At 50.9% G+C, this 26,391-nt stretch overlaps 1 protein-coding gene across 2 annotated transcripts in view; it reads left to right on the forward strand.

The window, feature by feature from the left end:
- Positions 1–25,782, forward strand: part of GRIK4 (glutamate ionotropic receptor kainate type subunit 4) — a 217,296-nt gene extending 191,514 nt beyond the window's left edge. For both annotated transcript variants that reach the window (XM_075521256.1, XM_075521257.1), the window contains 9 exons: positions 3,532–3,645; positions 11,550–11,659; positions 15,013–15,186; positions 15,335–15,500; positions 18,054–18,279; positions 19,710–19,838; positions 23,227–23,345; positions 23,885–24,246; positions 25,718–25,782. In XM_075521256.1, the coding sequence (XP_075377371.1) occupies positions 3,532–3,645; positions 11,550–11,659; positions 15,013–15,186; positions 15,335–15,500; positions 18,054–18,279; positions 19,710–19,838; positions 23,227–23,345; positions 23,885–24,246; positions 25,718–25,775 (1,458 nt within the window). In that variant the 3' untranslated portion in view covers positions 25,776–25,782. The remainder of the gene's footprint in view (positions 1–3,531; positions 3,646–11,549; positions 11,660–15,012; positions 15,187–15,334; positions 15,501–18,053; positions 18,280–19,709; positions 19,839–23,226; positions 23,346–23,884; positions 24,247–25,717) is intronic.
- Positions 25,783–26,391: the final 609 nt, after the last annotated feature.

Consider the following 26,391-nt stretch of genomic DNA (forward strand, 5'->3'; position numbering starts at 1 on the left):
CTTGTGCTCCCAGAGCTGTCCTTCGGGCTTGTTTTCCCCGTGTTTGACACAGAGACAGTCCAAAGCCTTACGCCGCTTGGACTTTCTCACTGCGTTTTGTTTCTGTAGCTTGTCAGGAGGTTGTGGATCGCTGCGGGGCCGGAGCAGGGCCAGTCTCCCGGCTGGTCCCCAGTGCTGCGGGAGGCTTTGGCGGGATCCTCTCTGCCCGGGCTGAGGCTGACGTCAGGCCCCATTCATCACCATTAGCGCCGAGATGAGCCTTGTCAGCATCCGCAGCGAGGAGGCGGCCGCCTCCTCCGGACTGGCAGTCCCTGCAATTTGCTTCTTAAGGCTGCTTAATTGTTGTTCCTCTTCAGGAGCCCGTCTCAGCCCCCGTGTTTCACATCCTTTCCAGTGGCAGCGCAAGCCTGTCTGCTAATGCAGGCAGATCCCACGGTTAACGCAATGCCAGGTACGGTGGTGGCAGCTCATGCTTTTATCTCAGACGTCAGCCCACCTGGGCTTCCTCTCGCCTAGCGAGAGTTTGGCCTTGTTTAAGCAGTGTTTTGTTAAAGAAGCGTCTGTCTCTACTCCCAAAATGCTTTGGGTCTTTTCCTAAGCCTATTTCACGCTGACATTTATAGCTGCAACTGTGCTGGAAGGATGAAAATCAAACGGTGTTTGCCCCCTCTTCCCCCCATCCTTTGCCTCCTGTTTTCCCTTTCCCCAGAGCCCGGTTGCGGGCAGAGTGCAGAAGCACAAAGCAAAATCCATTTCTTCCCCCAGTGCATTGTTTAGCCTATAAAATGCCAACTCCTACCCGTGCTCAGGTGGGGAGGGCTGGGGAGCGCTCGGGTTTGCAGAGCTCCTCTGTAACTAAGATACGCTGACCTCGGTGAATCACAAGAAGTTTTTTGAACATCGGGAAGCAAAGCCAAAAGCATGAAATGGATGATAGTCAGGCAGAGAATACATTGCATGTCATTCCCAGATCAAAGTTTATTGCTGTCAGAAATCAACCCTTAACTTGCATGACTTCGGAGCCTGCAGAGAGAGAGACTGAGAGTCTTTGACAGAGCACAGCCCCAGCTAAAGCCACGAGGAGCAGGGTCTCTGCTGCAGGGAGCTCTGGCACAGGAGAAGGCGGGTTAGAGCAGGCTGTGAGCTACTGTAGCTCCGACGCTGCCAAAAGTCCTGAAAGGACAAAAGAAGACCAGGCAGGGAATGAGCTGAAGGAAATCAACTCTAATGGAACGGCAGGACCCTCTGGAGATGAGAGAAAGGACCCGAGCACAAAACCGGTGTGCCTGGGGATGGCAGCTCTGCTGCTCTGAGTTTCTGCTCCGTAGGCAAAGGGAGGGGGGTGGATTTGCATTATATTTTGCATAGGGAAGAGGAGCTTTCAAGATGTTGCTGCCTACATGATCTGGAAGGGTCCCAAAGGACGATAGCTGGGGGAATAACCGGAGCGCACAAAGTTCCCCGGCGGCATCCGTGTCCCAGCCCTGAGAGGGTGGGGGCAGGCAAGGGATGGGGACTTAGCTGGGTAAACCCGGGGGCTGCGCTGCTCCTTTCAGCAGTGCCTTTGTATTGGCCTCTGGATAGGAACGGAATCGTCCTTTGAAACACCTTTGATGCGGCATATTTACCATCTATTTAGTCTACGACTTTGCTGGTAGAATTGTATTCAGTTTGGAGAACTGGGAGAAGAAATCCGTTGCTAGAATAATCTGTATCTTCATGAGGGGCTTTGCTGGGAGAGCTCTCCTCAGGACAATAGTACCTGCAAACCCTTTTAAGTATAGCAAGAATGGTTTAGGAAGCTTTAGACTGTCCTTGCAGATAAAATTCCTCACGTGCCATGTTCCACTGATGAACTGATCCCATCTTAGTAATCTGCTGGTGTTTACATAGGGCTCAACTGCTCACACGCCACGTTGTGATTATTGGTGCCTTTTAAAAACCCTGTGGGTAAATGTCTGGCTAGGTAAAATTCTCCCTAGCTCATAATTCATTCCGGCCTAAACCTCCAAGGAATCTGTACTAGCTGCTTGGAAACAATTGCAAAAATCTGGCACTGGGCTTGTCCAGCAAAGCAGTCCTGCATGGGCTGTGAAATATCACCTTCTCCGTGACCCCTCCTTGCTGGGTGGGCTTGCAGATCACCTTGCCTTTTCTTTTCCCTTTCCTTCTTCCTGCGGGCTCCAGCAGTGCTGCTCTTGGCTCCTGCAACCCCAGCCTTTCACTGGCCCTTCCTCCCTGCCTGCCTGTAAGTGGACAAGTCTGGGGGTGCAGCGGGGAGAAAGACCCCCGGCAAAGCTCTGCCAGGAGGTGATTAGTCCTCTTAAGGAAAATAATGCAAGAGCAGCAGGGTCGGAGAGCACGGTAAGAGTGATGCACCCACAAATCTGCCTTTGTGTGGTGCATTTACAACTAGCGCATGGATGCAGGGAGATAAGCGGCCCATTTTACTGGGTCTTGGGGCCTGATGGTGCCTTGGCTTCTGCACAGACCTCATGAAACTCAGGGACAACAAGTGCAAATAGCTTCCCCCCCCCCCCCTTCTCTTTTTCCACTTGCATAATCATCATCCTGGAAAGCAGGCAAACAAATGTATAAGGGAATGGAGGAGGTTTCATTTTTACAGAAAGCAATTACAGACATTAAAAGAGCTATAGTAATAAAAATAATATTTAAAATTCAAATCCCTTATCTATATTACAAGGGTATTAACATTGGAAGAAATTCTTTTTTATTTTTTCCCCCTAATCGCATTTGCTTTGCAAGTCAATCTGGAAATTTTTATGCCAGTCCTCTGAATTTTTTGGAGACCGACCTGCAATTTTGGAAGTCTGGGGTTGGCAGGCTTGTAAACTTCATGACTCGGGGTACGGGGGTAATGACGCTGCTTTGTTATGCTTTCCTACCGATGGCGCTTGCAAGTAACAGTCTTGTCTGGAAGGGGACAGCTGTGTTCAACAGGGGCTTTGGAAGGGGGAGGTTGTCTCTTCTTTAGGTTAGTACAATATTTATTGTCTCGATGGCTCCTGTTTTGCCGGGTCTTAAAGCATTCAATGAATAGAAATGGCAAGTGGGCTGTGAGCACCTGGGGACAGGGGCTGCCGTTTTGTTCGCTGTTAGTACAGCTCCTAGCACAGCGCGCTCCCGCTGGGAGCCTTGTGCTTTTCCAACCTGTAAGTATAGCGATAAAAACACCCAGGTGAGGAAAGGAAAAATGTGGAAAATGGTCTGGAGCACCAGGTGGGTTAAAGTTTGGAGTGTGTTTGAGCCCGGCTTGCGTGAAACGCACTCGGGGAGGAGGGGGGCAGGGGCACAGTCCGAATTAGTGGACATCACGGGCAAAACTCCCACGGTTTCCACAGAGCCTGGGTTTTGCCCTGCAGCAAATGCGCCCTGTCCTAGAAATATGGGACATCCATCCTCCAGGAGCGGGTGTCTTGCATGGCCCCGGGCACGGCTTTGCCGCTTTCCCTGCCCCGCGCCTTTCCCAGGCTCGGGCTCCTGATCGTCTCTGCTATCCTTTCTCTCCAGAAAGCCGATTTGGCTGTGGCGGGGCTGACGATTACGGCGGAGCGGGAGAAGGTGATTGATTTCTCTAAGCCGTTCATGACTTTGGGAATTAGCATTCTTTACCGAGTTCATATGGTAAGAGACTTATTTTATAACCGTTTATGTCCCTCCATTATTTGCATGCAAACGTGCCTAGTTATAGAAGAAAAATGAATGACTCATAAAAATATTTTGGTTTCTTATTTAAACGCAAATGTGCTTGACCTTTATTTCCTTCTTTTCGCTGTCTTTCTGCCTTGTGTCAGCTTGGTGGATTTGATTCCTGTTCTTCAACCCCCCGGCCTTGTTGGCTCCCCTTCCCCGACCTCCCCGGGCACACAGCGCTTCCAGGCGTGGTGGGGGGCCGTGAGCAGAGCCCCGTCAGATCGGTGCTACCGGGGGAAGCGTGGGTAGATGTCAGCTTGTCTGGTTCTACTTCAGGCCCAGCAAAAGCCGTAGGATGGCTTTAGCGCGGCTTTGAGCCCGCTGTGGCGAGGCGTGCTAAGGGCAGGCTAGGCTGGAGGGGTGCAGCAGCCCAAGAGCACGGCTGGGTGGCTCCACAGCTGCAGCAAACCTGCACGGAGGCACCACCCGTTTGCACTTGCGGTGGGGAGACTGCCTGGGAGGCTGAGCTAGGACGCCTACGGGTGCACCTGGCTGGTGCTGGGGCCCAAACGCCCTAATCTCAGCCCTATTCCCAGCCTCTGTGGCGTGCAGGCTTGCTGCCTTCTCACATCTGAGAATAAGATCAGGCCAGGAAGATATCCGGGATTGCTTTCTTTGCTGTGACCTCCTGTAAACGCTCGACATGCAGTCCTGTACTTTCTTAGTCACAGGCAGGAAAAGGGCGAAATGGCACTCCTCGAGTGGGCCAGGGCACTGTCCCGGGGCAGGCAGCCTGGCAGGCTGAACTCCACCGTGGGCAATTAGCTCCTTACCCTGCGTGGGCTCTGTTTCTCTGCTCTCAGCCCTTCTCATTTGCCTCCTCCGAGTTGTTCACCCTGAAGATCAGCGGGCCCTGCAGCCCGAGGAAGGCTCCTCGCTCTCCGAGTGCTCCCTGCCTTGCGTGGATGCTCTCAGACCCCCTTGCTTCTGCATTGGCCAGGGAGGAGCGAGAAGGGAGGCACGCTGTTGTTTAGCAACTAGCTCTGGTTGTCACTCCGCTGCATTCAATAATCTTTTGCAACTCCGGCGGCGGCAGCAGCGTGTTTAGCCGCTGTCACCGCAGAGGCAGGTCAGGCACTACACGGTGGCTGTTTAGCAACGCACGGGCCTGTGGCTCGGAGCAGAGCAGCTGTGAATCTGCCCAGGGCATTCACACGCACAAGCACGTCCATGGCGTTGTGTCGTGTCTTTGCTTAGACACCACTTGTTGTCTTAAATTCTTATAGATTCTCTTGCATTCCCATTTTCTGTTGTTCTAGCTTCTTCCTGAAGCTCAGGAGAGGACAGATTTTCCCCAGGCAAAGCCCCCGGTTCCCTGGTGTCACAGGCGGCGAGCTCTGGCATCCAGGTCCTTTGCAACAGGATGTCACATTATTCTCAATCTGCGTTTTGGAAATGTGCTCTGTACGGTGCCGAGTGTAATGCGAATTACAGTCTTGGTTTCCTGTCAGCTCAGCAACAGCAGCCAAAAGGATAAAACAATTAAAGCTGCCTCTCCCAGCCCCCTCTCTCCCTTCGCAAGGCTGTTAAGGATGCAGCGTTTGGTACGAACATAAACAAACTTGCGCATACATCTCTCTGTGCTGAGTGGCTCCTGCCAAGAACAAACAAGTAATTAAAATCTAGTTAAAATTCTGTTTCCTCTGGTACGTGCGGAATTTAGGATCAATGACTTAACTGATCAAAAAGGGTCAGACTCTTCAAGCTCCCGGAAATCAAATGTAAGTGTCCCTTCCCTGCTACGCTTGATTTTTCATGCCACCGGCTGCCCCGTGGATCCGGAAGGTGTTTCTGCCAGCGTCACTTGGCTGGGATTATAATCGAGTTTCTTGCTTTCTCGCATGCATTTTTAAAGTTTGAGGATTGAGTACCATGCGTGCTCTGCCTCCAATTTACACCGTAACCTTCAGCAAGTCCCTTAACAAGGCGTCGTTCCCTGAACAGCGTGAGGCTGGTGTCGCTCCCTCCAGAGGAAACACAGGAATATTGGTGCAGGGTTTGCATGTGATCTGCCCTATAAGTGCAAGGCATTTGCTGCTGCCTCTGTGCAAGCTTGATGTAAATGTGTCTGACACATCTACTTAGAGTGTAAGTTCTTCAGGGCAGGGACCGTCTGCTGCTCGTGCTGGTACCAGACTAACGCAGCACAGCCGTGTTCCAGCCCGGCCTTTAGGCATTTACCAAACTGAACAGGATTAATAATTACAGTCTTTAAAAGTGTTTGGCAAATAGTCCCCTGCCGTCAGTCAGGGCTCGGTCTTCAGCTGCCTGACAAAGGACCCAGTTAGGACTTCGAGTAGGGGAGCTGCCCAGTGACCCAGGCAGGCTCGCAAGGGAGACGCAGGGCATCTCCCAGGTCAGGTCATCCCGCCGCCAGCCCTGCCTTGCTGCGTCGAGGCCACGGGGAGCGGCGGCAGGGGCGGCCCGGGCCCGGGCCCTCCCCGGGAGCAGGGAGGTCTCCCCAGCAGGGAAGCCCGGAGCCCCCTCTTCCCTCTCTAGCACGTGGCCCCTCTTTGTCCAGACCTTTCCCGCTTAGCTTGAGGAGAGTTTCTGAGAACTGTGTGGCAATTAACTAGTTAAACTGGTAAATATTTATTCAACAAGGAAAGGCAAGGTAGCTAATTGCTCTGGTTTTTCTTTACGGATGTGGTTTGCAGAGCAGCGGAAGGCAGCCCCACGGCCCCGTCTGCTCCTGTCCCCTCCCCTCCCTCCCCTTCCCGCCCCAACAAACACCTCTGCAATGTCAGAAACGGCAGCTGACGTATGTTAATCACGGCGCAGATCAGACGGAGCCTAATAAATAACCACAAATAAATCTCTTGCTGAGGAGTTGCCTCCATGCCCTGGTCTCCTCCCAGCGTGATGACATTTTATTTTAATTTCCATGTAACTCCAGTGGCAAATGATTTCTCCCCCCTTTCTCCTCCCCACCCCGCCAACCCAGCCACCACAGTGCGTGTGTCTCTTATCACACATAACCAAATATGGCAGCTTTAAATGGGGCTGTCATTTTTCTCAATTTCACATGTTGTGATACAATCAAGTATGGATTTCTGACACAGGGACTCTAATAGGCTTTCTGACTTGCAGGCTTCTAAGAGAAAAAGCTTGCTTTGTTTTATTATGTTCCCATTCTGACCAGCTGGTGGGACCCGTGGAAGGCAGGAGATAGATGACAAGTCCTGAGCAGTCACTCTGCTCGGCGGAGGGCTGAAAGCAGGTGCCCAGTGCCATTTCTGCACAGAGGGATGTTGAAAGTCAGGTTTATTTGTAGCGTACACATGCTTTTGCTCACATACCTGCCTCTATGGCAGGGAACGAGGGACTAGCTAGCACATGATTCTGGCTCATCAGCCCTGGAAGTCCGTACTGTGCTCTACCTTAAGATGAGAAAATGTAGATTTGGTGAGTACGCTGGAATAGGTGAGTTTAGGCCAAGTGAACTGAGGTTTTAAAGTGTTTCTACCTGATGGTTGCAGAAGACACGAAATGGGAAGGACCGAATGAGTAGCTCCTTCATTCCAGCCACAGGAGGCTCGACAGCCGAGGCCGAGGGGCTGAGCACCCCTCCTGATAACCCGTGCTGCTCTGCCAGCAAGCCTCCCGCTTCACTGAAGCGGGGATGGGAGCAACCGCTGGCCCTTGGCGTGCCTGGGGCCGTGGTACGTGTCGGCCTGTCGGTTGTGGACCATCTGGTGACCCCAAATTAGGCTTAGGATCCACAGCAGCCTGTGCTTGGGTTTTGCTTATCGACTCCAGAGAAAGGACTCTGGAGAGGGAGGGATCTGGACCTGCATCTGGATCAGATGTGGTCATCCCAGAACGTACACGCTTTGTTTTGGTGAGACCAAATGCACTGCAGTTATGCCTAGCACGCATCAACATTCCTGCCTTTCCAGGCTGAGTTTTCTTGCTTTTCTTCTGACTTCCAGAGACAGAAGAGAGTTCTCTTGCCTGCCTTTTTTAGGGACAAACATCTATGAGAAATGACATAGGTAGGGCTCCATTTCTGTGAGAGGGAACGGGCGAGCGCTGGCGTCCCTTCCGGCTGTGTGTGTGTGTGCAGGGCAGGCAGGGAGTCGTGCGGTCTCTTGCGGACCCGAACACAGACAAATCCAGGACCGTGCCATATAGCTCCACTCCTCCTCCTCTTCCCGGATGTCCTGCACATTCAGGCTCTTCAGTCACCGGTATCTGCCCGGAAAACTGGTTCTCTCTGGCTGAAAATGAAGACTTCCAAGAACGACTGAGGAGGGTAAATGAATCTCTCCTGCATCCATCTGAGGATTTGCAGGAGGCCTTCATCAATTATTGGACATTTTGAACATTTCTATTCCAGGAAAAATAGCTCTTCCAATTAACAAAGCTGTTGGGACCGGCTAAAAATATCTGACAGACTCCAGATATTGTCATTCCCATCTTCAAAACAGACAGATAAGAGAGAGTTTGTGCCCTCCGTGGGAACAGAATATCTTTATTCTTATCCACAACTGTGAATGAAAAGAATATGTAGCAGCAGCCTGAAAATGACTGTAGCTGAAAAGAACCAGAACTACTACTGTAAAGTCACAGGAGAGAGTCATTGCCAAGCCTGAGACTTAAAGCTTCCAACACGATTTCCTTAATGAGTGTAATTTATTGACAAACTGCCCCAGAAACACAGAGAAGACATCAAGGCTTTAATTACAGAACGGAACTTTGTTACAGGAGCATCTCACGAGGGAGCCCCAGCCGAGGCACCGCCAGTGCCTGGGAGGTTCCTGCCAGCTCTGAGATGCCAGGCAGGGATAAGTCGCCCAGAACGATCTTCTGCTTGAGAAGCTCCAGTTTGCTCGGCCGAGGGCAGACGGTGCCCTTCACACCTTGCAGGTTCCCATTGCCTCATTCCACTCTTGAGTGTGTAAACACCTGTGGAAGCAGAGAGGCAGCTGAGCCAGTTTAGCTCTAGATGAAAAAGGGAACCAGGGACCTGTGGGGCATCCAGGGAAGCCATGCGGTCACTAAAGAGAAGAGCTTTGACATCGCCTGCCTTTGGCTTCCTGTTGGCATCAAGAAGTCCATGATCATCTGGATGGGATCAGCGAGAAGTGCCGAGGGAGTGCACCTTGGAGCCTGCAGACTCGTGAGATGGTCTCACCTCTCTGAAATAGCGAGAGGAGCTCCGGCAAGGTGAGCAAAGGCTGTTACTGGAAACGTGAATCCCTCCGCGATGCTGGCGGTGTGGTTTCCAGCAGTGTCTCTGGCTCTGAAGGCCCTTGGTTTGGGCCCAGATGCTGGCTGTAGCAGTCATTTGTCTCTCTCTGGGTTTCTGGGAAGAATATAAGGAAAAGCAGAACACAGCACCAATTGACCAAAAAGAGGGAAAAGACAAAAGAAGAACGTAGTATCTTTCACTGTTCGTAGCTTGCCTGCTTATACTAAGCACAGTAGGATAACCCGGTACGGGAGAGAGACCTTGTCTTAAAGAGAGACTCTGGAATTATACCCAGGAGAACCTGAACCTTTGCTTGGGAAGTGTCCTTAAATTAATCTGCAAATGGATGGTCTGAACCACTGATTCTTAACTCATCTATTTGTTAAAAGGCTTAATAAGCCAGATCCTCTAAAAATGATAATGTAGATCCCAAGCTCAAACTCATCTTGTCCTTAAGGATACAGGGATAGGATGTTATGGTATGGTGGTTCTTTACTTCATGCAGGGCAGAGTTTGCTGTAGGTGGTTTCTGAGATGTTACGGTCCCAGCTGGTGACTGGAGCTGAGAATATCACAGTATCCTAGATATTTTTAGTAGAGGAAGATTTTTGTGCAACAACTATTGCCTTTTCTAGCAACAACTTAATCTTCAGAAGAAGTACCAAGACCTTGTGAAATTCAGGTTTTGCATAAGATTAGGAATACTTCAGTAGTAAAACAGTGTTTTTAAATGGAAATGGAATTTAAAGTGCTGCTCTGAGTCTGGGGAAAGGGAAAAAAAAAAAAGCAGCTATGTTTCCTGGGGACTTTTGTGAAAACAGAAGATTATTCACTGCCTTTGGATTAAGCACAGCTCTAAAATATCAGGACTCTGGTCTTTGATGCTCTGGGTTTGCTATGGCAATTGAGGTTAGGTGTTGTTTATTACCAGCTATTATTAGTTTATGTGGTGTCACAGATGGGCAGGGTAAGACAGGGGGCTAGGGAAAAATGAGGCCTCTGTGTGTTAAGACGATCCTCAGCAGCAGCCTTTGTGTAAAGCGAGCAAACTACAGCGGAGCAGCTGCTGTGCTGCAAGTGCTGGGGAAGCGGCTGCTGGAGTGAGCCGCGTTGAGCAAACAGCGACAGACATTTTCAGCACACAACAGAGCAAGGTGCCAGTAAGAAATACACCGACAGCCTGGCCGAGATGTGATAAAGGGCTGTTTCCACTCTGACTTTACAGGAAAAGCCTTCGTGGGAGCTCTGACTTGTGGGCAGCTTCCCAGTCTCAGGTGCTTGGGGAACCTGTAGAGCTTGAGGTTTTGTGATGCTAGGACTGACTTTGTGGTTCGGGGCAGAAGATACAGGCTCCCGTGAGCAAAGGGCTCTCGCGTTCCCACGGGGTTAATGCAACCCTTTAGCCCCGCGTTGGGAGTTCATGCTTTTGCTGGGAGTCTTTCAGAGGAGACAGTAAGGAAAGAAGATGCCTGAGGTAGATGAGCATTGCCTGAGCACTTGCAGCATTCGGGGTGGGAGGGGTGTGTCAGGGGTGCACGGTGCTGAAGCAAAGCGCTTTCTGCTCCACACGGATATTAAAAACTGCAGAGAGCAGAAGAGCACTTCTTTAGTCCCGTGGCTTGTGCTCTATTTGCACCTCTCCCCCGTCCCCCACGGGGGCCTGGAGCGTGCTTGGAGGCAAACGAGCGGCTGCTTTTCCCACCCTGGAGGAGGCTGCGTTGCAGAGGAGCTGCGTACGCAGGGCTGGTGGTGGCGGAAGAAGCACGCTCACCAAAATGGGAGGTGCGCAGCTTTTGAGAAACTTCTCCGAGAAATTAATCCTCCCTTTGCACAAATTTTGCTAAATTTGACAAGATTTCAATGGTGGCGGTGTCCTTCTGAAAACTGAAGGTACTTTGAGAGAAGATCAACCTGTTTTCTTCTAGCACTGAAGCTTTACTTTTCAAGGAAAGGTGGTTTGCTGAGAAGAAAACAGGAAATTCTGACGCATCCTGGAGATAAAAATATCGTGTTCGCTGAGATAAAAGTAATAATTTTATTGCGTTTTGTAGAGAAGAAACGTTTCAAGGCTGAAGAAAGAAGACCAGGAATATTGCAAACATCGCTTTTTTTTCTCATTTTCTGCACAAAAATATTTTTTCCCCACTCTGCTTCGTGCAAAGGATCCCACCCACCTCCGAGCTCAGGCGTGCTCTCCCCGGGGAGCCCCCTCCTGCCCAGCAAGTGTGGTGTGCAGTGCCTGGGGGGACGAAGGCTCCAGACGGGGACTCCCCCCTCGGAGGCCCTGCAGGCGAGGGGTGCAGTGCATCCTCCCTTGGGGAGGGCAGAGTGCTGTGACCGTCTCGATTTTTCTATCAATTCACTTCCTCCTTCGCCAGGAGGAACGGAAGTAATTGAGGTGGGGAAAGGAATAGTCTTAGGAGATGAATCCCAGTGGGGAGATGCTGCAGGACTTGGTCATTTGTTGCGTTTGCTGTCACCTGTTTCCCCTGCAAGGCTTTTGCAAAGCCCCGTTTACTTTTTTTCCCTTCTGTTGCTCCCATCCGTTGTCAGCATCGGGGCAGGTGTCGTTTTCAGAATGGACTACTACTTAATTTGTAGAAATACAAGCAGGTCAAACTCCTTTTTGTTTCCCTTCCAGGGCCGCAAACCTGGCTACTTCTCGTTCCTGGATCCCTTTTCCCCTGGCGTCTGGCTCTTCATGCTGCTCGCCTACCTGGCTGTCAGCTGCGTCCTCTTCTTGGTTGCTCGGTAATGTGGCTGGCGCTGCCTTTTCCTTCCTCGCGGTGCCATCTAGCGTCACGCTCCCACACCCGTGGGGGCATGCGTGGTGAGGGGCTGGGCAGGGGGACACGGGGACATCCCCGGGCCACCGGTGTGGAGGGCCCCAGTGAGGCGGGCAGAAGCGTCCCAGCCCCCTGCCCTCCGCCAGCTGGGGACTGGGGCTTTGCCGCTGCGTGCCCACGCGGGCACGTCACCGATGCATATGGCAGCCCCGGGATGGCCGTTGGCATGGCTGTGACAGGGCAGGCAGGAGCAGCGTGCCGTGATTCGGGAGCGTGCTTGGCCGCAGTGGTGGGTATCGGTGCCGAGAGCTAGGTGGGAAAGGTGGGAGACGGTTTGGGAGTAGGGCTGGTGCTGAAAATGGTGCTGCTCCTTGTGGGTGCTTGATCTGCAACAGATACAGCAACCGCTTGTCTTGAACAGGAGGGTGGAGGCTGGCAGGTACCGGCAAATGCATTCAGAGATATTAACGCAAATTCCAGTAGTGATGTTTGGTTCCTCTGGCTCTGTAAAACCCAGTGTGTAGAGAAAAAGAAAGTTCATTAATATCTTTCAACAGCCTCTTGGTTGATGTGCAAAGCCTTGCTTGGCAGCTCTCCGTTCCGTTTCCCTATGACTAATTTAATCGGCCTTAAAATATATCACCAAGTGCTTGTCTGCAGCATGTCTCCCACCGAGGCCCAGGGTCCGTGCTCCATTGCTGTTTTCGCTGACCTTCTAATAAACCGCTTATGGTTGGTGGCATCGATGGGCCTTTCCAGACATAGTTGAACTGTGTCCTGGCAATGTGTACCAAAGACATGCTCAAGGCTTGAAGACTGTTTCGGGACGTGGTTAGTATCCAATTCTCATTACAAAAATTGGAACTGTGCTGTCACTCAGTCCTTTAGCATGGCTAAAGTTGTCATCCTGACAGGGCTTTAATGGTTTCTTCGAATGCTGTTACAGCCTCAGAAATGTAGTTCTGAAGAAACCAGTCCAGCACTGTCTGCAGACTGAGATTTGGTGCCTCTTAGTCCCCTCCTCATGTTTTAAACATGATCTTCTTCTATGACAAGGTGACCTGCTTAGCAGATGAGGGAAAGGCTGTGGATGTTTTCTACCTAGACTTTAGTAAAGCCTTTGACACTGTTTCCCACAGCATTCTCCTGGAGAAACTGGCTGCTCATGGCTTGGATGGGCGTACTCTGGGTAAAAAACTGGCTGGACGGCTGAGCCCAGAGAGTTGTGAATGGAGTTAAATCCAGTTGGCGGCCGGTCACAAGCGGTGTTCCCCAGGGCTCAGTACTGGGGCCAGCTCTGTTTAGTATCTTTATCAATGATCTGGACAAGGGGATCGAGTGCACCCTCAGTCAGTTTGCAGATGACACCAAGTTGGGCAGGAGTGTTGATCTGCTTTGGGGTAGGAAGGCTCTACAGAGGGATGTGGACAGGCTGGATTGATGGGCCAGGGCCAACTGTATGAGGTTCATACAGTTCATACAGTTCAACAAGCCTAAATGCCAGGTCCTGCACTTGGGCCACAACAACCCCATGCAATGCTACAGGCTTGGAGAAGAGTGGCTGGAAAGCTGCCCGGTGGAAAAGGACCTGGGGGTGTTGGTCGACAGCCGGCTGAATAGGAGCCAGCAGCGTGCCCAGGTGGCCAAGAAGGCCAATAGCATCCTGGCTTGTATCAGAAATAGTGTGGCCAGCAGGACTGGGGAAGTGATCGTGCCCCTGTACTCGGCACTGGTGAGGCCGCACCTCGAATGCTGTGTTCAGTGTTGGGCCCCTCACTACAAGAGAGACATTGAGGGGCTGGAGCGTGTCCAGAGAAGGGCAACGGAGCTGGGGAAGGGTCTGGAGCACAAGGCTGATGGGGAGCGGCTGAGGGCCCTGGGGTTGTTCAGCCTGGAGAAAAGGAGGCTGAGGGGAGACCTTATCGCTCTCTACAACTACCTGAAAGGAGGCTGTAGAGAGGTGGGGTCGGTCTCTTCTCCCAAGTAACGAGAGAGAGGACAGGAGGAAATGGCCTCAAGTTGCACCAGAGGAGGTTTAGGTTGGATATTAGGAAAAAATTCTTAACCAAAAGGGTTGTCCAGCATTGGAACAGGCTGCCCAGGGAAGTGGTTGAGTCTCCATCCCTGGAGGTATTTAAAAGGTGTGTAGATGTGGTGCTTGGGGACATGGTTTAGTGGTGGACTTGGCAGTGCTAGCTTAATGGTTGGACTTGATCTTAAAGGTCTTCTCCAACCTAAACAATTCTGTGATTCTGTGATCCTCCACAAAGGTGCCTTTACGCGGCTTCCCGCTGGAGATGGAGGTTTGGACACTGCTCTCTGCCTTGCTCAGCAGTAAGGAGCTTTTGACCCCGTGAATTGCGAAAGACTCTTTTAGAGCAGTGGTTTTTACTGCTAGTGCTTGATCCAACCATAAAAAGTCTTCAAGAAATAACCTCCACCTCGCTGGCATCACAGTGAGGTAGGAGATGCAGAAACGAAAATAAACACCTAATTTTGGTTAAATGCTGCGTAAGCTGGCAGAGCCCTGCAGCTGTATTGGCAGTATCCCCAAAATGACCCTCCTAGGCACCAGCTTTGTTAACCATTAGCAATATAATGAACTGCAGCACAGGAATTAGAAGACTTTCTTAGGAACCAGGGAACTGAGGATTGGAAACAGCAAAAAAAGAGAGCTAGGCTACAGTCACTTCAGTGACAGGCTTTCCATTATTTCAGATTCCCACCTCTGTCCTGTCCCTGTGAGCACTGAAAGTATGTGATGCTTTGAAACACCAGCACTTGGCTTCAAACTAGACCTGGGACCTAGACCTTGCCAGGGCAATCAGACCTTTTCAGAGCAACCCTTTGCACCAATACAGTTATTTTTCTTGATGGTGTCATGCAGTCAGGTCTCACACACTTCACTTTTGAACTTTCCATTGATGCTCATTCTCCAGCAGGGAACACAGCCAAAGATGTTTGATTTCAATTTCACATCAAGTCTGTGCACATCTGGAATTATTGTTGTGGTTGTCTGCAGTACGAATTTGCACACAGGGCTCCAGCCTCCCCGCAGCCCATGCCCAGATTTTCAGCAGAGCCTCTCTAAACTTTTGCAAATCTTTACAAGAAAGCCTCTGGCTTCTGAGTCTTAGAGCAAGCATTTCACACGGCTCTGAGCCCTGGGCATCAACTGACAGCAAAGAATTTGCTCCTCAGAAAAATCTGCCTCCAGGAGAGTTAGGGCTTCACAGCTTTTCTTTTTTTGCTTTTTTTTCTGCGAAGTGCCCCATTTCCCAGTGAATTACCTGAGCTACCCGTTTCTTGTCATTTTAGATTGACACCGTATGAGTGGTACAGCCCCCATCCCTGCTCACAAGGCAGATGCAATCTTCTTGTGAATCAGTACTCTCTCGGCAACAGCTTGTGGTTTCCAGTCGGGGGATTCATGCAGCAAGGCTCCACCATTGCCCCCCAGGCATTATCCACGCGCTGTGTCAGTGGAGTCTGGTAAGGAGGTCAGCCCTCCTCTTAAGGAAGGCTTCTCTGTGGGTCTTTTCTGGGCAGAAGCAGATGGAGAGGCGGAGGGTGGGGATGGAGGTCACATTCAGTCCATGGGGAAACCTCAGGTCACCGTCTTCACTTCCCCTTTCCCTAGGTGGGCGTTCACCTTGATCATCATCTCCTCCTACACGGCCAATCTGGCAGCCTTCCTCACCGTGCAGCGGATGGACGTCCCCATCGAATCCGTAGATGACCTGGCTGACCAGACAGCCATTGAGTACGGCACCATTCACGGTGGCTCCAGCATGACTTTCTTCCAAGTAAACCCCATTCTTTTGCTAACTGGGGCAGGGGGTGCAGAGGGCACCCTTTAATCAGATTGGGATGTCACCCTAGCCTGTCATGCCTGTTTCATTCCAGTTTCTGGCACGGAGGGGACCTTTTGAGAGACCTCCGGCTGCTTGGTTGCACAGGACTGGGCTAGATCCACAGTGGGTGATGATGGGATGAATGGTGGGGAGGCATGGCGGAGGACAGGGAAGGCAGGACTTTTTAACACGGCAGCTGGTGTGCTCTTGGGATGCTGGAGGACTAGGGTCAGGACATCTGCGCTGGACCCTGGAGGAGCAGACTTTCCTGCCTGGACTTAGAAAGCAACTTAACGCTTGGAGTGTCACCATGTGGGTGGGAAAATGGTACACATCCCTGTGTCGCAGTGATGCCGTAACACCGTCTTCAGCAGATGAGCATTTGCAGTCAAATTTCCATGGGTCTCTCTGCGGTTTTGATATGATCTTAGCTTTTACATGAGAGTCCCTCAGCTTGGGTAAGCAAAGAAATGTTTGCAAACACTAGGTAGGCTAGCATATGTAAAAGTGCTGGAGTCTGTATGTGGTCAGTGACACTGAAAACAAATAAGTCAAGTGTATGCAAACTTATGCATGCCATTTAGCCCAATTTAATTTTTTCTTCCCTCCTCTATTCGGAAGGGAAATAAACGAGTGAATCTTTTCTGCAGTGCTCTGAATGCACAAAGAACTGCTTGAGGATTATTTATTTATTACTTGCTGAAATTCTGAGAGGAGAGAAAGCTTTTCTCACTTTTTTCCCTCTCTGACTCTGAACTGAATTGGGAGGCCTGAGAACGCTCTTGAGTGAGCCCGAGCTTGAGAGCTACCATGACAAATTGACCGTTGACTTAAGGAAGAAATTTTTTACGATGAGGGTGGTGAAACACTGCAGCAGGTTGCCCACAGAGGTGGTAGATGCCCCATCCCTGGAAACATTCAAGGTCAGACTGGATGGGGCTCTGAGCAACCTGATCTAGCTGAAGATGTCCCTGCTCATTGCAGGGGGGTTGGAGGTCATCTAGACCTTTAAAGGTTCCTTCCAACCCAAACCATTCTATTATTCTATCTAAATGAGCTGAACAAAGCCCAGGTGTCTAAGGTGGTTGTATATGAGGCACTCAGTTCTTTTCAGGAAGGCTTTCAAGTTTAAAATCCTGCCTGTGGCTCTGCACTGCCTGGCCAGTGCTGGAGTTGCTGGTATCGGAGAAGAAATTAGCAAAAGGTGTTCTTGTACCATGTTCTTGTACTATGTTGGGGTCCATTTGCCTCTGCTGTAACAATGGTGGGTCAAACGCAGTGATGGATTAACGAGGCACGGCTGAGGCTATCATCGCCACCCCTCAGCTCCTGACTGCGTGAGACGTGTGTCTGCTGCTGAAGCACCTTGCCTTGTAACCTGTCCTGGCAGCAGTTTCCCCTGACACTAACACGCAGGATTAAGGTTTAAAAGTGCAGTGAATCGGGAACAAACACACACCCTGTTCGTCTGTCCCTTGCCCAAGAGACTGCACCCAGAGGACAGGGCTGGGCAGACGAGGACAGTAACTAGGTCAGCAGCAGATTTCCTGAGGCTCTCCAGCATTGCTCACCAGCCACAGAAAATGAGCCCTTGAAAGTGTGATGGCAGGGGGTGCCTGGCAGCACGCCGCGTGCCTGCTGCAGTGGCCGGGAGTGGAGGGGAGGTGGTGTAAGGGATCCTGTGGGCTGCAGAAATGCAAGGGTGAAGGGAAAGGGGCAAATTCAGAATCTCCTAATGTAGACCAGAGCGTGTTTATCTTCAGTCTTTGTGCAAGCAGGTTTCACTCTTTGCTCAGCATGGGCAAGAGAGATTAACCGTAGTCAGCTTTTCTCTCGGTCAAACCAAGGTAGGTTCAAGCACCAGCAAAGCCTGAGGATTTGAGGCTGGTTGAGCTTTAGTTTACTGCAGTCAACGAAAAGAATCCAGTTCTCTTAAGCAGGTACTCTGATTTGCCTTGTGAGGGGGTGAACCAAAATCCAGATTCAGGGACCAACAAACTCCGAAGAGCTTTGGCTCTGTCCCCAGCTCTCAGCGCCCTTCTGAAGGTGATGGTGTCTGGCTCTGACACTGGTGAACTGTTAAGCACAAGGTTACAGTGACAGACAATAGGGTGTGAGCTGTACGGGGAGCATTCGGTGGTTTAAATCAGCCACACATGGGCTATTTCTTCTGGCTTTTTTGGCGTGTTTTTGATATACTGTTACAGAAACTGCGTCTTTTTCTAAAATTGAATTTATGCAAAAAGCTTTGCTGGAACCTATTGGAATTAGGTATGCACTTCATGCCCAGCTTTGCCAGCAAGTCTCAAATCCACCAAGATATTTGGGCTTCTAAATCTCATTGGAATAAATGGAGGTTAGGCATCTAAATCCTTTTTGAATCTGGCACCAAATCTGCTTTGACTCCTTTCCCCATTGTGGCCTTTTCATACTGGCGTCTAATTGGGGTTTATGTTACAGCAGGATGCTCCCACCTTAGCTGCGCTTGCCTCCTTTCTCCTGCAGAACTCCCGCTACCAGACGTACCAGCGGATGTGGAACTACATGTACTCCAAGCAGCCAAGCGTCTTTGTGAAGAGCACGGAGGAAGGGATAGCGCGCGTGCTGAACTCCAATTACGCCTTCCTGCTGGAGTCCACCATGAACGAGTATTATCGTCAGCGCAATTGCAACCTCACGCAGGTCGGGGGCCTTCTGGACACCAAGGGCTACGGGATTGGCATGCCCGTCGGTAGGCAGTGAAGAAAAATTCTAGTCCTTCTCAGCTGTCGGCAGAGGACCGGAGCATTTGAAAGGCTGAACCGGCTCTAAAGCCAATGTCACGTTTCACAGCTCTGCCCAGGGTCATTTTTTATCTCAGGAGGAAAATCCAATACGTTGCAGTTGCCCAAGGTGCATGCTTAGAGCCAGATGTACGAGACCCTGCTCTGGTCCAGAGCCACGTGACACGCGACTGCGGCTCTTTAAATAATTCATGTGAAAGATGTTTCAAAATTGCTGCTTATTTTCTGCATATATGCTCTTTGCTGACTGTTTCCCTTTTGAACCAGTGTTTTTGAATCATTTTGTGCTCCTTGTTTTATCTCCGAAGTGCTGTAATAGTAATGCTGTTGCAACTCTGGTAGTTTTTAGCACAAGTTTCTTAACAGCTGGTGGTTCTTAAAACTCCAGGACAGAGAATTAGGCAATTCAGTGACTATCTCAGCTAATAATCGGGTTTAACAAATGTAGGGTTTTTGTCTTTCAAATATGAGAGCTAGCAAGAGAACATCATCTCCCAGGGCAGTACAGAAAAAGGATGTAGTAGTTGTTATTCCAAGCGATCGACTGATCTTTTGGCCAGTCTTGCAGGCTCGGGAAGCCTTGTTCCTGACCTTTAAGCACCTGCACTTAGCAATACGAAGTTAAGGTGAATTACGTAAGAACCGTCACACAAACAGTCACTATAGTTCAGCTAACATGCGTAAGCTTGTAAAGTCACAGTAACCTGATCGTGAGTACAAATCCTTACTTTCAGGACTAAATTTGTTCTGACATTGTCTTGTTAAACAGTGAAACTGTAGCAGATAAGAAGAGCAGAAAGCTGCTCGCTGGGACAATAGTGCAGAGTTACCAGGAGAACTGCAGTCTTTCCCACGGCCCTTCTTCTGGATCTCTGGTAGCGGACATCGTGCAGACTGCAGCAGACCTCGGTACTGAGTGCAGGAGCGAGCTTCCTCTACCGTGAACATTTGGGCTTGCGTGTAGGTTGAGCTTGCTGCTGTTGCAGTGCACCAGTTTGAGGGAAGGAGTGTTAGAGCAAGGTGGACATTGGAGGCAGAATGACAGGAGAGGGACCTCGGTGGTCTGGAGGAGCAGCGGTGTGACACTGAACTACCTGTTTAGACCCTACCCGTGAAGCCAAAACTCCTCCTAGTAATGGACCTCTTTAAATGGCCTGTGTGGGTCTTGGTGGACAGACGAAATTACCATCTGCAAATGACATTAACCAGTTGACTGTCCCAGCAGGGAGGCTGCAGGTTTCAAGGGCTTACAGGGACTGAAGTCCCTTCCAAACCATTCACAGATGAGTTTTTGTAGTTGGGCACCCTGGCAGGGCATCGTGGCGGGAAGGAAGGCTGGTTGAGGCAGTGCCTTACCACGTACCTCTTGGTGTTGCAGGCTCTGTGTTTCGCGATGAGTTTGACCTGGCCATTCTCCAGTTGCAAGAGAACAACCGCCTGGAAATCCTGAAGCGGAAGTGGTGGGAAGGAGGCAAGTGCCCCAAAGAGGAGGACCACAGAGCCAAAGGTAATCCACGCCACTCTCCGGTAGCGTGCTGAAGGGACCAGGCATTAGAAGCATCCTTGTCAGCAGCGCAAGGATGAACGTCCATCTGCACATGAGCGCTGCCAGGTTTTCTGCCTGAGAATTACTTTTTCCCCTTCTTCTGACCTGAGATTCCTTCCTTCACAATTCAAGGAGAAAGCCAAACAGCTCTGCTGTGCCTCATGCTGTGTTTTTTTTGCCTGGGGCAAAGATAGCGGGAACAACCAAATGACAAATTTTGGAGGCATATGGAGGGTAAATTAGCTTCTAATGAATGTCTGCAGCATTACATGGGAAAATGGATGGCTAAAGGGATCAGACCAAAATCCTGGCTTCCTTCAAGGGAGATGGATCTCCACCACAGGCTCGTTGGTTAATGGCTCCAAGTGAAAGCGCTTTTTAAACAGCCAAGGGAAGGGACACAGGGACTTTATTAGTACATCTGTAAACTGAGGAGCAAATTTTTTTGGGTAATGCTATGCAAATTGCCATAAAAGCTACCACATTAGGCTGATATCCCAGCGTGAGAGCAGTTGCCAGCTTAACGCAGTTGCTGCATTTTTTAGTTTTGGCAGTCACCCTTTCCTCAGCAAGCATTTTCTGGGAGGGCAGCAGGTCCACCAGTTGAAAGGACAGTCTTCTGACCTTTCTGAGCACAGAGACGGAGAGCCAAGCCGGGTCCATGGTAGCTCTCTTGTTTTCCTGACGTTGCAGCAGGCGTAGGTGTGTGTGTCTGTGCAGTTCATAAGCTAGGCTGGATGAGACCCCGCGGGGACTGCGAGCCGGTGCTCCCTGCTTGGCACTGCTGCACTGCAGGCAGCCCGGGCTGTTAGTCTGGAGCAGAAGGTGTTGGTGCGGTGTAAGACATCAGGCCTCAGGACAAGGCAATAAGCTATTAAAGAAGCTACTTTTGAAGGCAAGCAGGCACATGGGAGCCTTTTGCACAGCCGTGGACTGTGCAAAAAGCAACTCTGAAGTGGAATCTAGTCTGTGGGCTGTTTTGAGATGGCTTTGGAAGGGGGCGGCTGGGAAGCAGGCTCCTGGGCTGTTTCTGGCACTACCTGGCACGCTCTGTGACCCTGGACAAGTTTTTCTGCTGTTTTAGGACTGTCGTGGTTTAGCTTCAGTCGGCAACTGAGCACCACCCAGCTGCTCGCTCACCCTCCCCCCCAGTGGGATGGGGGAGAGAATCAGAAGAGCAAAAGTAAGACAACTCGTGGGTTGAGATAAGAACAGTTTGGTAATTGGAAAAAAAAATTGTAATGAAAAGGAAAACAACAAGAGAGCGAGAGAGGAACAAAACCCAGGAATAAAAACAAGTGATGCAACCGCTCACCACCCGCTGACCGATCCCAGCCCGTCCCCGAGCAGCCATCGCTGCCCCCCGGCCAACTCCCCCCGGTTTCTATACTGAGCATGACGCCCTATGGTATGGAATAGCCCTGTGGCCACTTGGGGTCAGCTGTCCTGGCTGTGCCCCCTCCCAGCTTCTCGTGCACCCGGCAGAGCACGGGGAGCTGAAAAGCCCTTGACCAGTGTGAACACTGCTTAGCAACAACTAAAACATCAGCATGTTATCAACATTATTCTCATCCTAAATCCAAAACACAGCACTATACCAGCCACCAGCAAGAAAATGAACTCTCTCCCAGTCGAAACCAGGACAGTGCCCTCTGTCACGGCTCACTTTCTCAGTTTGGGAAATGAGGAAGGCTGTAGCCTGCTGGTATGTGTATATGGAGGAAGGAAATACCTTGGGAGCTTGGGAATGGGTGTCTAAGGCAGCACCCAGGTAGAATGATAGAAGGATGTAGAGAGAGGTACTGGCCCTAAATTCAAATCTGAGAGCTGCTGAGAGGAGAGAATGGCCTTTATCTTGGGTCTAAACTGTGATTATGGGCTATGTTTTCTGCCCTGCAATTGCTGTCTTAGTGGAAACATCTCTGCGAAGGGCTGATTTACAGAGTCACTAGATTGCTCCGGAGGCAATGCCAAAAGAATGACGGAGGAGGAGGGAGAAATGTGACCTCCTAAGTTTTAGAACAAAACAGGTCAGCGATTTACAAGGATTTTGGTGAGATTTTATGTCTAAAAGCCACGCAGAGATTAAGTCAATAAATCATTGATTCTTACACTTTGATTTAATGCTACAGAGGGGAGAGGAAGATTTTTATAGATGTTCTTGTTGAGTAATGGCCTCATACAGTCACCTCGGTGCAAAGCACTGCATGCTTCTTAGTAATCAATCCAATCAGGGGCCCAGTCCACTTGAGACCCAAACCCAACAAGCACAGGAGAGAAGAGCTGTTTCTCAGACAGCGTTTGCTGAGGCCGGCGCTGCTCCCTGGCTCCTCTCACGGTCCCGTTCTGCAGGGCCGGGCGGAGGCACAGGCTGCGGTTCTGGGGACAGGGGTTGTGGTGGGAAGCGAGGCGACAGCCTCGGCACATGGAAAGCTCAGGCCAGGCTCTTGAGGGTGGATTTTCCTTCCAGCTGGTGAGCTTTCTGGAGTGCAAGCTGTGTAGGACAGGGCTGGCAGCTGCCGTGCGTGCGATTTAGTCCCTCCCCTACGTGAAGCTGCCTGCATGTGCAGCATATGGGCCGAGGTGGCTGAATGGCTCCCACGATCAGTGGAGGTGGTAGTCACCCTGTTGTAAGCGATTTGTCCAGGGGAGGTGAGATGAGTTGCCCCAGGGAAGGGGCTGTTTCCTCCTCGTGGGCCAGAGGGTGCTGGGCAGAGAGCACCCAACCCATAACCAGGTACCCCTGGGTGGCAGGGACCCCATTCGGTCACCGTATAGTGCGGAACAAGGTTGGGTCCTGGTCTTGTTTGGAACCTCTCCTTGATACTGCAATACAAGCAGCTGTAATCATTTTTCATCAGCACTTTGTAATGCAATCAAAGGAGCTTTTCTTGGTGCCAGCTTCCTTCAAAGCCCTTTCTTGTCGTCTTCATCTCTGCTTCTTTAACAACGTTGCTCATCTTCCTTTGCGAAGTTCAAAGCAACTAGAGCTGGGTGAATAATTTGCAGGGATTAATGTGCCTGATTGATCTCTCATTTTTTTCTCCTGTTTTCAGTTTGTCCACAAATTGCTTTGTACTTCCCTCCAATGTACTTGCTGTTTATCTGCAAAATCATCGTTTCTGAGAACGCGTCTTCGATCGTGCAGTTATTGCAAGTCATTCGGTTTGCCATCTGAGTCATGCAGTTAGCTATTAATAGGACAGTGCTAGCTATGTGTTTTTGGTCCCTGGCTGGGTATATGCAATGCCAACTAAACAGCAAAGAGTTGGGATTTCTGTACAGCGATGCTTGCAATTTATGTTGTGTGGGCCTCTTCCACAGCATTGTCTCTTCTGCTTTATTTTAGGCCTGGGAATGGAGAATATTGGCGGCATCTTCGTGGTTCTCATCTGTGGCTTAATCGTAGCAATTTTTATGGCAATGCTGGAATTTTTGTGGAGCCTTCGGCACTCTGAACAGTCAGAGGTAGGACCTGAAAGTGTCCTGAGGGGATAGTGTGTGTTTATTGCTATCTGCCGGGTGCTCAGCAGTGCAGTGCTCTGGAGCAAGTAATGCACCCAGGCTGAGACGAGCGTTCCTAGCAATGAGCCCTCAAACACACAAGAAGGCTGGGTGCATTGGGCAGGGTCTAAAAGGCACAAGCTTCTCATGCACTCCTACCAAGATCGAGGCTGTAGGGATGCTCCAAGGGCTTTTGAAGGGATCAAGGATGTGTACAACGTCCGGGTACCTTTCCTGGAGACGGGATCACCTGAGGATTTCTACCTGCAATAGGTTTGGGTCTCGTGTTGATGTGGGGATCCAGAACACAGGAGGGTCTCTGACAAGAGGCAGAATCCGTTGGGCTAAATCAAGCGTAAATGTCTGAGCATTGATGTCAAAAGCCAGTGGCCAGATTAACAACCAAGCCCATAACACTTTGGCATCAGAATCCAGAGCAGACGCAACGCTGCTGGGCTCACAGCTTACTTAGGTGAGCAGTATGTCTCGGGTCTGCCTTCCAGGTGTCGGTGTGCCAAGAAATGGTGACGGAGCTGCGCAACATCATTCTCTGCAAGGACAGTTTCCACCCTCATCGGAGGCGAGGGGGAATGATACGGACTCGCCCCGTTATCCCAGAGGAACGCCGAGCCCGCAGCACAACCACGCTCAGCAACGGGAAGCTGTGCAGTGGGGGCGAGCCAGATCCCCTGGCACAAAGACTGGCACAAGAAGCCGCCCTGGTCGCCCGAGGGTGCACGCACATCCGGGTGTGCCCCGAGTGCCGCAGGTTTCAGGGCCTGCGGGCACGGCCGTCTGCGGGCTCGCCCGCGCAGAGCGAAGAGAGCTTGGAGTGGGAGAAGACCACCAACAGCAGCGAGCCCGAGTAACGCTGGGGCAGGGGGCGTCGGGGTGGGCCAAGAGGGTCCTGTTCCATTTTACAGAACATGGACTTGTACAATGTCAACTCGTTTTTAAATTAAAAGCAGTTACCCAGCTTCTGCAGAGCAAGACGGACCTTTGGGCTGACGCGCAGGCTTGGCCAGAGGGTTGGCTTTGGTTTCGGCGTCCAAGGGGACGCGCGTCTCGCTGAAGCCTGACGCAGCAGGAGCGAGGTCCTCCGGCTGGCCTGTCTCCAGCAGTTGTCTCCGTGCCACCGCGCGGCTCCGAGGCGGGAAGGAGGGACGTGGTGGGTAACTGGTGTGGCAGATATTGCCCACCCAGGGGGCAAGAGCGGTTCTTGGAACTTCTCCACCCCAGGCCAGGAGAAAGGATGCTGGCACCGTCTCCCCATCACGTAGACTTACCGGGGGATGTTCTCAAAGGGCGGGGGGGGGGATCTTTTTATTTGACGTGGATAAGGGATGGGAAGGGAGGAGTCATTATTTCGTTTTGGTTTATTTTGGGTACGTCAGGACTTAGTCTCCAAGGCACCAGGTTTCAGGTGCTGAACTCTTCTTCCTTTTCAGAGCGTGGCAGGTGGACTGAGGGAGGAAGGGAAGGATGGGATGGGACACGCTCCCTGTGAGAAGCAGCGTTTGCTGGAAGTCCCTCTGAGGAGTTGTTAAAATACATATCTATAAAAAAATATATATATACACATAGATATATATATATTAAAATGCCAAAAACCAACCAACAAACACAGTGAACTCAAAGAGGCCTTGAAACGCCTGGAATTTCAGGGGTTCTGTGTCTTTTGTTTAGTTCTGGGGTTATCTTTTGCTTTTTTTCCTTTCTGTTTTTGGGATGCGGGTGGGGAGCCTTTTGAGGAAGGTGAGGTGGGAGCCGGCGAGAGGGGGAGTGCTGGGGGAGGCTGCCCTTTCCCGCCAGCGGAGGGAGGTGGTATTTGCTGCCCACCGTCGCTCCCCAAAGCGTCGGCGGCCCGTGCTCTGCACGCTCCCGAACAAGTGACTCTGAGCTCTGCCCCAGGCTCGCGAGCTCCCCTTGTCCATGACCCACAGAGCACCCTCAGCTTCGAGGGTGACTTACAGCCCGTGTCTAGCAGCGACGATGCCTCACAGCATTTGAGAAAACCATTAGCCCAGGGCCTGATGTAAGGAAAATATTTACTTCCCTAGCAACAGCAGCAGCTCACCCTCTGCTTGGTACAGACGTGGGTTTTACATTGACGAGTTTAATTTTCTGATTGAAAAATAAATTCTATGCAATTTCTGATTGTAAAAGGAAAGAGATGAGAATGGAGAGGGGCAGGGGAGATAAAGCCTTGAGTGAAGGTACATCCTGTTCTTGAATTGTTTTCTTTTCTTTTTGTCTTGAATGTACTGAAATAAAAGATGTCCTTGTATAATCACGCTTTTTTTTCCTCTTTCCTTCCCCGTCCACGCTCACAAAAGTCATGAGACAGTTCAAGGCCCGCCTGCTCAGGGAGAAACCCAGCAACTCCCCAGCTGAAAGGGAAGAGGTGCTTTGGCTGTTGCAGGTCTCTGCTGCCCGAGTGCGTCCGCACCCATGGTGTTGCCGTTATCTGTAGCTGCATGGAAATGGGAGGAAAAAAAGAAAAGGCAAAAAAAAGTAAGCCCAAGATACGTGGTGGTAAGGGGGGAAAGAACCCATAACTAACAGCAGTGCAGTCTGTCCGGGTGGCCCAGGTTTCCACGCGATGCGGACCACGGCAGCTGCAGCCTTCCCAGACCTGCTGGCTGGAGCCCGGTTGAGCAGGGGCTGAGGGTTAGGTAGCATGGGTCAAATCCATCGCGTTATCGCGGCCAGGAGCCTGCCTCCAGCAGATGTTTCTGAGGAGGATGTGCAGGGAACGGGATGCGATGCCATGGTGATGGGCACGTTAGGGTTGTTCCGTTGTTTCCCGCAGCATGTGAAAAGAAGCATCTGCCACACAGCGACAGTAAAACCTGCACGCTCGGAGAGTGCTTGTGCAACAAGGAGGAGAGGATTTAGAGGTTGTTATGCAGGATGTCATATGAGATGTTCATAAAGGTCCTTTCTGGTCTCCGTATCTGTAAATCTGCGGGATATTACCCTCTCCCTGACTAAAAAGAGCAGTGAAGGT

Source organism: Mycteria americana, chromosome 19 (genome assembly GCF_035582795.1).
Source record: "Mycteria americana isolate JAX WOST 10 ecotype Jacksonville Zoo and Gardens chromosome 19, USCA_MyAme_1.0, whole genome shotgun sequence".
Classification (NCBI taxonomy): Eukaryota; Metazoa; Chordata; class Aves; order Ciconiiformes; family Ciconiidae; genus Mycteria; species Mycteria americana.